Source organism: Erythrolamprus reginae, chromosome Z (genome assembly GCF_031021105.1).
Source record: "Erythrolamprus reginae isolate rEryReg1 chromosome Z, rEryReg1.hap1, whole genome shotgun sequence".
Lineage (NCBI taxonomy): Eukaryota > Metazoa > Chordata > Lepidosauria > Squamata > Dipsadidae > Erythrolamprus > Erythrolamprus reginae.
Window position 1 is genome coordinate 108,192,149 of NC_091963.1, and position 17,241 is coordinate 108,209,389.

Genomic DNA, 17,241 nt, shown 5'->3' on the forward strand with positions numbered 1-17,241 from the left:
ATTATTATTATTATTATTATTATTATTATTATTATGTCAATACAACACAGCAAACGAGATCACTATGCTGGATTTCGTATTTCATCACCAGTCGTGCGCTTCCCAAGCACCTAGGACTGCGTGATGTAGTGGCAAATTATGTTTGCCAATCTCATTAAAGCGGCCTTTTGCAATTGACAGATGGAGATTTTGTCAATTCTGATGGTTTTCAAATGTCCGCTGAAATCCTTTGGCACTGCTCCCATTGTGCCAAGTACCACTGGGACCACTTTCACTGGCTTATGCCAGAGACGTTGCAGCTCGATTTTTAGATCTTCGTATTTCACTAATTTCTCTAGCTGCTTCTCCTCAATTCTGCTGTCTCCTCGGATTGCGATGTCGATGATCCATGCTTTCTTTTTCTCCACAATCAGGATGTCTGGTGTGTTATGCTTCAGAATTCGGTCAGTCTGAAGTCGGAAGTCGCACAGCAGTTTTGCTTGCTCATTTTTGACCACTTTTTCGGGCTTATGATCCCACCAGTTCTTTGCCACTGGTAAGTGGTAGTTCCGGCACAAGTTCCAGTGGACCACTTACCAGTGGCAAAGAAATGGTGGTATTATTGTTATTGTTATTGTTATTTCTTTAGACCAAAGGCCTTGCCTCACTTCCCCATTTGCTAATCAAACTGTCTCTTTTTGTCTCTCCTCACACATTCTGAACAGATTTTTGCAATAGCAGCAATCTTCCCGAAGTGGAAATCATCAGCCTTCTGGGGGAACAACTGCCCTTGTATAAACTCCGAGCAGACACAGTATTTGGATATGACCACAAGGATTGGATGCAGACACCTCAGGTCTCTTCTGAAGCTGTTGCTGCCCTAACATTCAAGCAGATCGAAGAGACCCTGGAATACTTCCGTAAGTTACCTCTGGGGAGGAGCCAAATCGATCTTAGTTTTCAAATTTCTTTTTGACGCCTTAGAGCAGGATATACACGCTGTTTAGAAAAATATTACAATAACTTTATGAGGTAACCTGTTATTATCGGTGCGGTACAAAAGGAGGAGAAGCTGGGTGTCAGCCGTGAGGCGGTGATCGGATTGCAGTTGTTTCCAGGAAATTGTGAAAGAACTGAGATGAGGTTTCAGTAAAATAATCCCCACTGCCTAATAGCTATCCTGTTAACTTTATTTATTTATTTATTTATTTATTTATTTAGTTAGTTAGTTAGTTAGTTAGTTAGTTAGTTAGTTAGTTAGTCCAATACACAATGAGGGTTTTAGTGGGTATATATCTATATACACATAGTAAAATACATGATGAAGGTTATAGAGGAGATACTCATAGTAAAATATATCTACTTACTCATAGTTACTCTCTATACCACTGCAGAACTCAATTGCTGGGCTTTTGACTTTGTGGATCACAATGGTATACGTTTCTTACTCATGAACGTTTAAGCATTTTTACAGTACTCAGAAGGGCTAGCTCCTTGCCAATCCTTTTTTATTTAATTAAGCTAGTTTTTTTTTAAAAGTAGTCATTGTGATAAAGGAACAGGAAATGTTTCTCAGGATTGTTGCAGAGGTGGATTTCTAGCAGTGAGGTCCGGTATGCAGCTCTGGTAATGACCTACCAATTGCGCAATTTGGGCGCGACGGCGCCAGTGCTATTTTTGCCGGTCCATGCGCATCATATTTTTTTCTTATTCTGGGGGGCTCGCTGATCATGCGCAGAAGGAAATTGTCCCTCTGGGCATGCGCGTAAGCAAAAATTGCACTAGGAGACACACTTGCGTGTGAAATGTTGCAATGTGCACACAGCACACCAGTAGGACAATAAGAGGAACCTGCCCCTGGATTGTTGTTATTAAAATCTGTGAAAAGAACAAAAGAAAGGCGTGATATTTCACCAGGGGAGATGAGACTGATACCACTGCCTTATATAAATTTCTGTGGAGATTTTAGGAAGTTGTCTTAGTTCCTAAATCTTTCTTAGGACTCAATGTGTCCATTATGCCAGTGTTTTTCAACCAGTGTGCCGTGACACATAGTCAGGTGTGCTGTGGGGAAATTAAACTACGGCCCGCATGCTGGATACGGCCCGTGGAAGCTATTTATCCGGCCCGCCGCCAGCCGCCTCCATTAGAACATAAACATTCCCCTCATAATCTCTCCAGCTATCAGCAACAGGAAGAGTGGAGGCACAGAGAACGCTCACTGACCAATCACCTTCTAGGATTCATCCTGACCACTAGCGATGAACCAATAGCAGGCTGCCTCTCATCCACACCCAGGAAGGTCCCCGCTCGGGCTGCCGCACACTTTTCATTGTGTGGCCACGGCGAGTAATTGAAGCTGCTACTCCATGGTCCCGATTTCTAACCCTGGTCAGGACTGGAGGTAAATGTTGCCACCACTAGATGAAGCCTCAGCCTCAGCCGGTTATGTCTATCCTGATTATGTATATACTGTAGATATTTAGAAGCTATATTATTAACTATATGTATAATATGTACTGTGTTAGAGTGTCATTTTGTGTCATTTTGGTTGGTGGTGCGCCCCAGGATTTTGTAAATGTAAAAAATGTGCCGCTGCTCAAAAAAGGTTGAAAATCACTGCATTATGCTATTCTTCAAAGCATAGATAAAAATCTCAACCGGCATAGTCAGGTTGGACACACTTATCAATAATGAGCTTCCTAAAGTTCAGGCAGCTTTTACTAGCCTTACTCCCAGATGCTGTAACTTTTATGGGGCAAATAGTACTGTGGAGTTCCAATACTGAAGGGACAGGAGACTGGTGGAGTAACTTCAGCTCTTTACAGTATTAGGTTACAAGGAGTAACTTCCAGCAACAGCATACAAAAGGCAAGGAGTTTAAATAGGGAGCCAATCTGGCAGGGAACCAATCAGAATTTTCCTACTTTACTTCCCTGTTGGACTGGAGTGAAAACTTCCCAACTTCTTCGTGACACAGCTGCCCTGAGAGCTTATTAATCTCCTTTGTGTGGTTCTGGATTCCCCATATGCTGATCCTACACAAATGCAATGCATGGAACCATAATCATTAGATTTGAATTGCACATAAAGCCAAAAAAACCTAATAATTTTTGATATGGTCAGAAAACCATCACAGCTATCTCTGTCCTGCTGCTTTGTGAACTTTTTACTTGGTTTTGTTTTGACTTTACCTTCTCAGTGCTTAGTAAATCTAGGAATAATATGCTTTCTGGTGAATTAAAGCTTTGAGCTGCTGCTTTGTCCAGACTGGTTTTGGTGCAGAATGTTTCTAACTTAACTTGCATTATTTGAAATTTTGCAGCTCCTCCGGAGATGAATGTATTATGTTGTACATTAATTTTACCATGGTTTTAATTTATTTTGAATTTACCTGCCATATTTTTCAGAGTATAAGATGCACCTCTTCCACCCCTAAAAGAGGCTGAATATTTGGGTGTCTTATACTACAAATGTAGCTTTTTACTTTTTTCCCAGCTCTAATGTGATCTTCTGTGCTTTGTTAGCTAAGCGATATTCCCTTTGGCTACTTCTTTTATTGCTGCTCCCTTTGACTGTCATCTGAGCCTTTTTTCAGTCCTAACAAATTGCTAACAGTGAAGCAATCTTCTGTACTTTGCTGGCAAGCAATCGTCTACTTTTTTCCACCTTTTTTTCAGCCTGAACTTGCTAACAAGTAAATCAATCTTCTGTGCTTTGCTAGCAAAGCAATCTTCCCTTTGCCTGCTTTTCTCATTGTTTCTGAAGAGTTTCTTCACTTCTGAAGAAAGAGAGAAGTGAAGTGTTTTAGAAACTGTTTTTCACATCCAACTGGGGGATAAAAAGCAAACATCTGTGCTCAAAACTAGCAAACTAATGTGCTGAAGCTGACCAGACTAAGGACTAGCCAGATGAATACCTGGTAGGCAGATTATTTTTCCCCTAATGTCCTCCCCCAAAACTAAGCTGTGTCTTATACTCCAGTGTGTCTTATACTCTGAAAAGTAAAGTATACGGTATGTGTTTGTGTATGTATCTATATATTTTCTTTCTCCCTTATATTTTATAATGTGTACAGATATATACTGTGTGTATGTTTGCGTATAAAATTTCCTTTATCCATTCTGTCGTGACAGCACATCTGGAAAAGGAGCCCTAGGTTATCCCCCCACCCCAATCTTCTACATACAAGTAGCATCTATTCTGCTGTCCTTGAGCCTAGCACTACTGCTCTCTTGTCTGTTCATCTATAAAGAATAGCTAACTTTTCTTCCATTTCATTTTTTCCTAAACAACTGAAAAACAATGGGAAAAAGCTGTTCAGGCTCCCATTTACCCTCTTATGTGTTTTTAATGTTTTGATTTTGTTTGCCAATTTTAAAGCAACTCCACATGAAATCTACATTTCTTTCTCCCGAGGACTGGATACAACTGTGTGTCCCCCCCCCCCCCCCGGTTATTTCTCATCCCTCTCCAACTTTTGCAACATAACTGAGGCTTGTGAAGGGGGAACTGTAGGAAGAGGCTGGGGAGAGACTGGGAGTCCCCACCATAAAAATCACTAAACAAAAAAAAAAAAAGAGCAGCTGTACATAGTTCCCTCTAAGCTGAGCAGTGAGCAATCGCTCACTTAAAAATCATCATCAACTCAGAGTTTTCCAAACCTGCCCAGAAGCCGAGAGGGAAAGAGTGAGAGGGAAGGAGAGAGAGAGGAAGAGAGGAAGAGAGAGAAACAGATAGAAAAAAGAGAGGAAGGAAAAGAGAAAGAAAAAGAATGGGAGTAAGAAAGAGAGAAAGAAAATCAAAATCTAGTTTGAAACTAGCTCAACTATTTAAGTGGCATTTTGATATTGATAGAGTTGCCCTATTATGAACTCACTGTTATAGACACACAGTACAGTATTTTATTTTGAAATTCTCTGAGCAAAACAGGGTGGGTTTTTTTTTATTTGTTTGTTTGTTTGTTTGTTTATTTAATATTTCTGTGCTGCCCAGTCCCGAAGGGACTGCCGCTCAGACACTATACTTTTCCGCCCACCCCCCAAAAAAATTAGAGGGAACACTGCAGCTGTATATGTTTTAGCCTTTGGCCTTTTGATTTTACCCCCTAAGTGCTTAGTAAACCTAGGAATATGCTTGTGGACCTTCTCATCCAGGAAACCAAAGAATATGGATTTACTCATTGTGCAGCTTCTGCATCAGTATCTGTCCTTCAAAATGACAGTCAGGATTGATTTCCTTTAGGATCGAATGAGTTAATTTCCTTGCAATCAAGGGATTCTCAAGAGTCTTCTCCAACACTAGAATTCGAAAGCAATGGAACTTCTTATAGGTATGTACACTGCACAAAAAAATAAAGGGAACACTCAAATAACACATCCTAGATCTAAATGGATGAAATATTCTCATTGAATACTTTGTTCTGTACACAGTTGAATGTGCTGACAACAAAATGAAATTGATTGTCAATCAGTGTTGCTTCCTAAGTGGACAGTTTGATTTGACAGACGTTTGATTTACTTGGAGTTATATTCTGTTGTTCAAGTGTTCCCTTTATTTTTTTTGAACAGTATATTATGTACTGTTATGTATATATGAACATAATTATTTGTCCTCATCCAGGGCAGCCAGTGTGGACGATTTATTTAAATCTGTTAGTTACCCAATGGACTACCTGCAATGAAAAAGCAAGTAGAGCTAAGTTATTCTCACTCCATATCAGACAATGGCCGTTTCCTCATAATATGTGTGCAGTTGTGAAGCATTTAACTGTGAATAACAACCAAATGTTTCCTTGTCAACTTTCATTTCTTTTCCCTTATCCTGTGAGGCAAACCCATTTTTACAGATCAATTTAGGAGACTTCTAGACACCTTTGTGGAATGCGCTTGTATCTGCACACTGGTGCCTTCTTACTGCCCTATTTATGCCTCTTTCTGTGCTTCCTTACTGGAAGACATGAAATGCCAGGCTGAGGACAGATCATCAAGGTTGATCAATAAGAGTTGGCAATGACTTGAGCACATAATCAGTTTGTGTTTCTTGCTTTTGAAGGCAACTCTTGTAAGGAAGGAAGCCGCTTCTTTCTTAAGTACAATTTTACAAGCAGTTCCTTTAATCTCAAGTGTCAAACTTTTGAATTGAGCGGGAGAACCATACCCACACTCCGCAGTCTGCATTGGTTGCTGATCAGTTTCCGGTCACAATTCAAAGTGTTGGTTATGACCTACCTATAAAGCCCTCCATGGCACCGGACCAGATTATCTCAGGGACCGCCTTCTGCTGCACGAATCCCAGTGACCAGTTAGGTCCGACAGAGTGTGTCTTCTCCGGGTCCCGTCAACTAAACAATGTTGTTTGGTGGGGCCCAGGGGAAGAGCTTTCTCTGGCGGCCCTGGCCCTCTGGAACCAACTCCCCCTGGAGATTAGAATTGCCCCCACCCTCCTCGTCTTTCGTAAGCTCCTTAAAACCCACCTCTGCCGTCAGGCATGGGGGGAACTGAGATACTCTTTCCCCCTAGGCCTTTACAATGCATGGTATGTTTGTTTGTAGGTATGATTGGTTTTAAAGTAAGGATTTTTTAGTTGTTGAAGTATTGGATTTACATGCTATTTTTATTATTGTTGTTAGCCACCCCTAGTCTATGGAGAGGGGTGGCATGCAAATCCAATAAATAAATAAATACCCATATTGTACTGCTACTTGGGAAGGATGAACTGATTCCCAATGAATTTTTAAAAATGCATGTGCTCTATTCCACTCTAGGTTTTAACTAGACACAGACATAGTTAAAGATGGATTTTTGCACCCATTGTGTTGGCTCACTTTCAAGTTGCATCGTCAAGTTACAGGAGTGCCCCATTAATTAGAACCTTATCACCATATAAAAATATATTAATGAATTTATCATGGATTTTTGACATACTAATGTCTGAAGCATACAGGAATCCTGGAATGTGACTGACATAGACGTTAAAAAGCATTGGGGCTAGGATAAATCCATTATGGGTAATTACTGTATACTCTTGGAGAACCATTTACACTTCTACAGACTTTCAAATGGATACCTGAGTAGAGGGCTTTAACCATAAGTAAGGATATGGATTCCATATTTAATTTGGCTAATTTCTTCCACAAAAGGATTTTGTTTAAAGAATTCACTAAGATCTATAAAAGTGGTAAAACATAACATATGAACGCAAATACTCATCAATATCTATATCAATTCTCACACCTTTTCCTTTTTACACATAAGAATACGTTTATTACACTGTACATATACACCCCCTATCATCATCCTATACCATGTCATATCACCTAAAAATGTCTGCGCCACACACAGATTTACCCCCCTAATACTTCCTAATCACTTCTTCTTTAAATAAACTTTAAATTTCCTTAACTATTCCAGTTGAATATCAATACACTATCTTTCCTTACCTATATTCTTCTTTACTCATTTTTCCTTTTCACAAATCACTTTCTACTAACCAATATATATACAGTATACGTATTAGAAATTGGAAATTAAATGTATAAATTACAAATATAACATAAGATATAAACTGTAACAATAAGGATATCTTTTACTTACATAGTCTGAGAAATACATTATTGATACAAAATTTTTATGTATTACTATGTATAATACTATCATTTTCCTAAAAAAAAAAAGGGGTTAAAAAGTTTCTTGCCATTAGTTAATTGTTTTGTTATGAGATGGTATAAAATAAAACAATTGTCTATTGTGGAGTGCAGATTCTCAGTCATTCGGGTCATGGTTGTCCCAAAGATGCTTTTTCTCCAAACAGCAGCTGGATTTTTTTTTTTTTGTTTCTTTGAAGATATTTCTCATCTAAGAAGTTTCTTCATTTCTGACTAACTGGTGGGGAGGGATAGAACTTACACTCTTCTCAGTCAGCCAACCATTAACACTCTGAGGGTCTTGAAACCATCTGGGGGCTAATCTTCTCTTTGGAGTCACCTGAATCAGAGTGCAAATGAGTGTGGAACCATATTAGAATTGCTGAAAGGATGCATTGTACATACGAGATAGGTGAAATTGTATCCTTAGAAACATAGAAACATAGAAGTCTGACGACAGAAAAAGACCTCATGGTCCATCTAGTCTGCCCTTATACTATTTTCTGTATTTTATCTTAGGATGGATATATGTTTATCCCAGGCATGTTTAAATTCAGTTACTGTGGATTTATCTACCACGTCTGCTGGAAGTTTGTTCCAAGGATCTACTACTCTTTCAGTAAAATAATATTTTCTCATGCTGCTTTTGATCTTTCCCCCAGCTAACTTCAGATTGTGTCCCCTTGTTCTTGTGTTCACTTTCCTATTAAAAACACTTCCCTCCTGGACCTTATTTAACCCTTTAACATATTTAATTATGTTTTGATTATGTCCCACCTTTTCCTTCTGTCCTCCAGACTATACAGATTGAGTTCGTTAAGTCTTTCCTGATGAGTTTTATGCTTAAGACCTTCCACCATTCTTGTAGCCCATCTTTGGACCCATTCAATTTTGTGAATATTTTTTTGTAGGTGAGGTCTCCAGAACTGAACACAGTATTCCAAATGTGGTCTCACCATCACTCTATATAGCAGGATCATAATCTCCCTCTTCCTGCTTGTTATACCTCTAGCTATGCAGCCAAGCATTCTACTTGCTTTCCCTACCGCCTGACTGCACTGTTCACCCATTTTGAGACTGTCAGAAATCACGACCCCTAAATCCTTTTCTTCCTTCCATCTTTGTTGAGAGAGGGTTGTTCAATTTTAACATACATAACCTATTTGACTCCTCTTTCAAACCAGTGATCTTCCTTGTCTAGAATGTGAGCCTTGTTGTCTTTTAAGGGAGTGGCCCTTGCCTTTCAGGTGTAGATCAATCACTGAATCCTGTCCTGATGAGTTGGTTCCCCTGTGTTGTGCCATACATTTGTGGAATGGTTGTTTTGTTTCTCCGATAAGTCTGCACATGCTTTGCTGCACAACACTGTATTGATCGCATTCTTCTGTTCATGCCTGGGTGCTTTCTCTTTGGGGTGGACAAGCTTCTGTCTTAATGTGTTCCTGGATTTATGTCAAGCTGTAACCATTTTAGTTGGAGTCTTTGGCCTGCCACACTTTATGCTATTCTAAAATGTATTCTCAATGGTGGGAATTGGGAGAGGGGGAATTGCTCGAGGGATGTCTGCATGTAGCCATAAAAAATTCATTCTAAATTGTCAAGGTCATCCTTTGTCATTTTACTTCTGCACCTGCATGGAAAGAGATGGGAGTTGCTGTCAAATTGGCAGATGAAGAACGTGAGGACAAGGGCTTGAACTTTCAACTGGGTGGAGAAACCCCTGGGACTTCAGATTCGGGTTTCTCCCACATGTGCCAACATGGCTCTGCTAATAAATTGGAACATTGAGGAATACTTTGCTCCAGACTCTGATTTGATTTTCAATACTATTTGAACAATAAACACATGTTTGTTTGTTGAAAATCCTGGTGAGCTTTTCCAATATTCCAGTCTAAATCCAGCTTGATTCTCTGCTAAGATATTTCTTTCCTTTACCCACTTTTCTATTTTGTTCAAAAGGTGTTTTGCTTACATTTTAGCCAGATTGAAATTCAGGCTATTAGTTTTCTTGTAATCACACCTTATTTTTAAATTTTTAGCATGTTTTCTTTTTTTATCTTAAAGTGTCTCTGGGCCTGGCACATTGCTGCCATCAGTAACTTCCTGGTCTCTAAACAGAATCAAACCAATTTGAATGTACTTGCTATTAGTTTCTGGCTTGAAGTTTATGATTTTAAACTTTTCAATGAAAAATACAAATTTAGTGTAATGGAAGCTCGGGCTACTACCTGCACCTAGGATAGAAGAAGAAATTGAATTTGTCCAAGTTTGAGCTTGTTCTGAATTCAAAAAGATGGATATAACCCAAGCCCAATTGAGCTTTCTATTTCATCTTACTTACTAATATTACTTACAAGATTAGCTAGAAGCAGGCATGGGCTCAAGGCAAAACGGGCGGAACACCCGTTCCCCTGGGGAAAAGGTAGTGCATAGGCTTGTGCCGGTTGCGGTAAGGCATACACGCACCATACTCGCGCAATTGGAGTGATTCCAGTAAAAAATTACTGGTTTTTTGCTTCTGTGCATGCCCGGAAGCAAAGAAACCGACAATTTTTGTTGCCGGAAAGAGAATCTCGCTGCCATGCCTAGAGCGGTAGCTGGGGCCAGCAGCAAAAGTGGCCTGCCCCAGCTCCGGGCGCGTGACCTGCTCTTTGATCTCCCAGACTGCAGGAGAGATGCTTGCAGCATGGGAGAGCATAGAGCAGGTCGCGCGGCCAGAATTGGGGCAACCCAGTCTGCTCCCTGTGCTATGGCCCCTGCAGGAGGTGATCAGGTAAGTAGAGGCGAGAGGAGCGGCAGGGCAAGCAGCAGGGGAAACAAGGGTGTGGCGGCTGGTGGCAGCGGCGTAGCAGGCAGCTCTTACCTCTTCTCTCCAATTTCTGGGGGGTTTTGCTTCTGTGCATGCGCAGGAGCAAACCCCCCCCCCCAGAAATCATGTGTGTGTGCATCTTTGTGCGAGATTCGGCTTCTGCGCATGCAGAGAAGCTGAATTACACACCGGGCATAGGTACGCACCGGGCGTACGTGCAGGGGTGTGCTCCCAGAGCATTCTGGTCGGGCCGAAATTGGTGGCCTGCCGCTGGCTAGAAGCGTCTTGTGAAGCATAACTAGGATCAGATCTGACTTGAACAAGCTCAGTCTTGTTTCGTGCAACATGGTTTCCTTACTAATATTTAAATGGATACATAAAACTAGATTCTTTTCCTTCCTATGGAAGATTACATTTATTAATCAAGTTTATGAAAACACAAACAGTTGAACAATGTCAAAATAGAGTCTTGGACGTTAAGAGAGGCAATTTCAATAAACCTAGAGAGAATTTGGGAAAGAATCCATGGATGAGAATCCTCAAGGGGAAAACAACTCAAGAAGCTTGAGAAATTTTGAAAAGTGAGATTATGAAAGCCCAAACTAGCACAATATCAATGAAGAAGAAGAATAATAGGTCACAAAAGATGGGGAAACTCATCGAATTTGCAGGAATAGCCAACACTCTAGAAGATAGGCGCAAAATACTGAAGGATATTGACAAACGTGAACATTGGGCGCTATCTAACAAAATGAAAGTCAATGGTGAAACAAGTAAGGTTCTACTTTTATGCAAGAAAAACAAAATGCTCAGGTACAGTACATGTGGTACATTGCTCAACAGTAGTAACTGTATCTTGGAATCCTAGTGGACAACCATTTAAATATGAGCCAGCAGTATGCAGCAGCTGCCAAAAAAGCCAACACAGTTCTAGGCTGCATTAACAGAGGGATAGAATCAAGATCACACAAAGTGTTAATACCACTTTCCTTGATAAGGCCACACTTGGAATACTGCATTCAGTTTTGGTTGCCATGATGTAAAAGGAGGTTGAGACTCTAGAACAGTGGTTCTCAACCTTTAAAAAAAATAGTTACTCATGCTGTGGTGATCCCCAACCATAGGTCTAACAGCAATTCTCCCAACAGACCTTTAAGCTGATTGACAGGAAGGTCAGAGGGACACCCCTACTGTAAATGCCTGATGGGTTAGATTGTAAAAACATGTTCCAAAGCGCCAGAATAGAAGCTTTAGTTCCTAACATCATGGGAAATTTGTCTTTTCCCATGGTCTTAAGTGACACCTGTGAAATGGCCGTTCGACCCCTAAAGGGGTCCCGACCCCCAGATTGAGGACCACTGATCTAAGAAGAGTACAGAGAAGAGCAATAAAAATCATTAGTGGACCGGAAGCTAAAACATACGAAGAACGGTTGCAGGAACTGAGCATGTCTAACTTAATGAAAAGAAGAACTAGGGAAGATATGATAACAGTGTTCCAATATCTCAGGGATTGCCACAAAGAGGAGGGATTCAAACTATTCTCCAAAGTACCTGAGGGTAGAAGAAGAACCAATGGGTGGAAACTAAATAAGGAGAGAAGTAACTTAAAACTAAGGAAAAATTTCCTGACAGAAATTGTGAATGCCCCAAGACTGGAAGTTTTTAAGATGTTTGATAACCATTCATCTGAAATAGTGTAGGATTTCCTGCCTAAACAGGGGTCTGGACTAGAAGACCTCCAAGGTCCCTTCCAACTCTATTATTATTATTATTATTATTATTATTATTATTATTATTATTATTATTAATAATAATAATAAACTAATTCTGAGCCTGAACTTCAACTCCCACAGTTCATCAGCTTGAATTGAAGCCTGGGAGTCTTAAAGTTGCCAAGGTTGGAGACCCTTGCTTTAGAGAGCCAGGATTATAAGATTATCTTTAGACACCCAGGTATACAAAATCTTCTAACGAAGTACCAACCGTGACAGTAGCTTTGCATGATATTAGGAAAAAATGGGAAGATGTGTGATGATAGATGTCAGGATCAGAAATGGATTTCAGCAGATTCTAACCAGCTTCTCCCAATTATTTAAAGCCTTCTCAAAACCTGACATGTCTTGTAAATGGCAAACATTTTCTTTTGTTAATAAAAGCTCTCTTTTCATCAATCTAATTCCGTTGTTAAAGCCCATTTATTTGCAGCTAAACATCTTTAAACATTTCTCATATGGCCTGAAAAGTCTTAATTTCTAGAAGTTATGGGATTGCAGAAACATTGTTGTTCCATTTTCTTGGTTTTGGTTTAAAAAACAAACACATTTACCCCTCAAGGGAAATTTTTAAATGTTTCTTTCGTAGTTAAAGGCAAGTTAATTAACATTTGGCTTTTAATAGCATACTCCCCAATAGCAATAGCAATTTCTCCCCAAACTACTCTGCGAATGATCCATGCTAGTCTGTTGTTGTTTTGTAAAGAAATGCTAAATCGTCAGGGCTAACCTTAAGAAAGAAGAGCGCGCCTAAGATATGGGTGAAGTCACACCAGCCCACCCTCCTATTCAAAAATACTGCAGAATGCCGGAGCTGAGATGGACCATTGTGCTACATAACAATAGGAAGAGGCTGAGCTTTTACTTCCTCACCCACAACACCTTTGCTATTTCCATTTCAGCTCTACTATCCAATGCTAGCCTTAGATTGTCCTATAAGATCTTTCTATCTTGGATTATTCCTCTCTTTTAATTGACTATTGCGGGATCAAGTTATTTAGCAACTCCCCCCCCCCGTCTTACCCCGGAAAATGGATTCTTCCAAACAGGTGGATCTCAGATTCTATAAACGTATATATAGTGCTGGTAGCCTGCAATGCAAATTAACTCGTGAGGATTTCTGAACCGGGCAAGGCAAGCATCTCTCTGACGCAGCTGAGAGGCGTCTGCTTAGCTTTCCAAGGTGAACGATCCAAGGGACTGGATCCTTGTACCTGCGAAGTTAATGTTGCCCACCGAGGGAGAAGCTTTTCGAGCCTCGCCCGGAATGGAATTCTGGATCAGCCCTGCGGCTTGCGAGGAAGGCAACGGGAGCAGTATCCTGGACGGTGGCAAGGATCTCCTACCCCAGGAATTGGAGGAGGGTAAGGAGGAGGAAGGGCCTCCCCGGAGCGAGGGGTTCTGTGGGCCTGGATCTACAGCCTTCTCAATCCTTTCCCGTGGAGGGAAGAGCTGCTGCCTGTTTAGATCTTGTTTTTCTCAGCTGTTTTTTCTTTTGACGGAAGTGCAATGCTTGAAACTCGGATTTAGACTCTGGATGGGTATTTTTTTAATTTCAGTAATTTTAAGGTGTATGGAATTAATCTCCCAGAACTTCCATCAAGCAAGTTTAAAATGCAAAGGTGGCAGCTTCCACAATTTTCTAGCTGGGGAATTCTGGGAATTGATGTCCATACATCCTAAAATTGCTGCAGTCTGAAAAACTGTTCCAGTGAGTTTCTTTTCAGCAAAGTTATCCAGTTATATCAGATTATACCTTCCATCATCCCCAGCCTACCATGTGTCTAATCCTGGAAGTGACAACCAGATCTGTTGGTGAAATGCTAAGAATGGTGCAGAAAGAAAATCTACCTTTGAAGAACAAAATCCTGTTTGTTCCTGGTAACCCAGTTGCAGAACAAAACTTAGGTCTGCCTACCTGCCTGCCTTTAGATTGCTAGCTTGTTTCTCTGTGGCCTTGCTCTAATAGTTTTGATGATTGTCCAGTGTGTATAGATCTACAGATTTCTATTTTCCCCATCAGTTTACTTTCAAGGCAATAATATTTTATTTCTGTTTGCCATAGATATGGTTAAAAAATTCAATCTGTTTAATTGGAAAATCTAACTCCCAATTCAGTTGTTTCAAATCAAACCTGCATAACATTGGTTAGAAATAGTGGGAACTGCAGTTTTAAAAAATACTTTGAGAAGAGCTGTTCATTACTATTTTCTTCCATCTGTTTTGAAACTACCTTATCAGAATCTTATGGGTCCTATTTAGACAGGTGCAAGGAAGGAACAACCTCAGATTCCCATCTCTTGACTGTTGCATTCAAATTCTATAAACCTCCAGTCTTCAGGCTTTGTTTGTTTTTTTACCTATCAAAATAAAATGGGAAACAATGATATTGGAAGTAGCCCAAGTTGTTAAAAATTAGGTTGGTAGGTATGTGTGTAAGAAGGACATCATTTTATGTTACTGATAGCAAGTACTACACAGAGTAATAGGGCAAGTTCTGATCAGAGATTTTAGAGAAAGAGCTGAATAAATGCAAAACCCTAAACTTTATTGGCAATTAATGGAGGAATTCTCTTAGGAAAAATTCCTTGCTTTTAGAAAGGGAAGGGGGGATCTGATGTCATTTTTTTCCTATATGTGCTTCAGAGAAATTGGAAACACATAAATCATTAAAATGTGCAAAGGCTAGTCTTCTACAATAATTCCCTCTTTAACTTACGTGCAATCAAGGTTGAAGCACATTTTTCATTTTCCTTTAAATTTGAATGGATTTTCTTCCAATCATTTTAAAGGTTGAGATTTATGTGTGACCCCAATGTCTGCAGTGAATCAAAAATGTGCATTATATAAATTGGCTGCGGCAGTTTTTCTAATTCAATGTGTGTGTTGCTTTTGCTGTGCAATATGAAGCTTTCAATTCATAGGAATGAATCCACATGTTAAACATTTGCTTATTTGCCATGGTATTAGTTGCTCTTAGAATGTTTACATACAGGCAATACAAATGAAAGCTCTCATGACCTTCCAATTGAAATGGTTCATTAATATATTACATGGTTCTATCTATGAATGCTGAGCATGCTCCTGAAGAGTACTGTATATTCTATGATCCTTTATGAAAATACAATATAACATTTCCATTTTTAGAAATATTCTGCAAGGAGGTTGACTTCTTAATTATTGTGCAGCCCCTGAACTGGTCATCTATTCATATGTGAAACAGAGCTGCATTGACTCTGCTGTGAATAATCTGGTAGGTTACTGCCTGCTGACAAATAAACCCAGAGATGATACTATCTCCTAGCAAGTTTTTTCTTCCGTTTACTTATCAATAATAACATCTGGAGTAAAAGAGAGAAATGGGTTGTTAAAAACATAGCTGCTCACCAGACCTAAACATAGCTGTTCACCTGCTTGCTTCACTCAAGGTTCTTTCTCGTTAAACAGGTTACTGCAATGTCCTTTTATCATCAAGACATAAATCTGTACAACCCTCTTAATTTTGTTTAACTATTATCTCAGCTATAATTGAAGGCTTTTGTTATCTCGATTTAATTATAGGATACTGGAATGGCTTTAAAACTGATTGCTTTCATTTGGGGGCGAAGCTGTTTTAGCTATTTCTGAAGTACAGAAGAATGCAAAAATACAATAGACTTAATATTTTGTTTTTCATGGGGGTGCCTAATGATGTATTTATAATACCCATAGATAATTTTTGGTAACATGGCATATGGTGAAGGTGATGGGAATTTTACATTAGCAAATCTGGAGAAGGCATTTGAAAGGCTAATTAGAAATGGCCACCAAACCTTAAGTAACATCCCATCAGTAACAAGTAATATCCTATAAGTAACATCTTCTATAGATTCCCCCCACCCCCTTAGTCCAAACTTTTGTGTCTGAGAAATCTGATGTGGCTTAAGGCTAAAATTTTGATTAATTGGCTATAAAAACTGATTGGCAATTTACTTTCTGACAGATGCCCTTATCTCATTTGCAGCGAATGTAATCCAAGAATAAATAATTTTTAAAGTTCATTCTTCTGAAGTATCCAAGAACTGGTCATGAATTGCTGTGAGAAACTCATTTGAGAAAAATTCAGTAGCTTTACTGTTATCAAATACAAGGCCATTTTTCTCTCAGGTCACTGTGAATGTGAACTAAAAATGCTTTGCTTTGGTTTTCCCTACCATCTTGGGGCTTTCCAATACAGTCAAGAAGCATACACAAAAGTACCAACTCATCTTTATTGTAAGGTTACATTAACAAAATCTTGCAAATGTAAAATTACAGGGCCCCCCCCCCCAGCTTTATAGTCCAAGAAACTAAGAAACCTCTGAGATGTTTGCTAGCTCACCCCCCCCCCCTGGAGATTAGAATTGCCCCCACCCTCCTTGCCTTTCGTAAACTCCTTAAAACCCACCTCTGCCGTCAGGCATGGGGGGGATTGAGACATCTCCCCCGGGCCTATACAATTTATGTATGGTAAGTTTGTGTGTATGTCTGCTTTAATGAGGTTTTAATGTTTTTAAATTATTAGATTTGTCATGAATTGTTTTATTGTTGTTGTGAGCCTCCCTGAGTCTACGGAGAGGGGCGGCATACAAATCTAATTAATAATAATAATAATAATAATAATAATAATAATAATAATAATAATATCTGCTTGTTCCTTTTGTGGGCTCAGCTGCCTCTTGTCTGACCTTTGAATAATAATAATAATAATAATAATAATAATAATAATAATAATAATAATAATTTATTAGATTTGTATGCCGCCCCTCTCCGAAGACCCTGTCTAATCTGTGATTCTTGTGCTTCCCAAAGTCATTCCCACGTACTATTACATCCTATTGAATGTTACAAGGTTTGAGTAAAATACAGGTAGTCCTCAACTTATGATCACAATTGAGCCCAGGTTTTTTTTATTGCTAAGCCAGATAGTTAAGTGAGTTTTGTCCCATTTTATGACCTTTCTTGCCAAAGTTATTAAGTGAATCACTGCAGTCATTAGGTTAGTTGACATGGTTA

General features: G+C 39.4%; 1 protein-coding gene across 2 annotated transcripts in view; it reads left to right on the forward strand.

The window, feature by feature from the left end:
- Window positions 1-17,241, forward strand: part of HAP1 (huntingtin associated protein 1) — a 105,385-nt gene that overhangs the window by 40,944 nt on the left and 47,200 nt on the right. The window contains exon 3 of one of the 2 annotated variants that reach the window (XM_070729898.1): window positions 705-899. In XM_070729898.1, the coding sequence (XP_070585999.1) occupies window positions 821-899 (79 nt within the window). In that variant the 5' untranslated portion in view covers window positions 705-820. Of the gene's footprint in view, window positions 1-704; window positions 900-13,302; window positions 13,572-17,241 lie in introns of those variants that run through there. The other variant, XM_070729897.1, reaches the window with a different exon arrangement.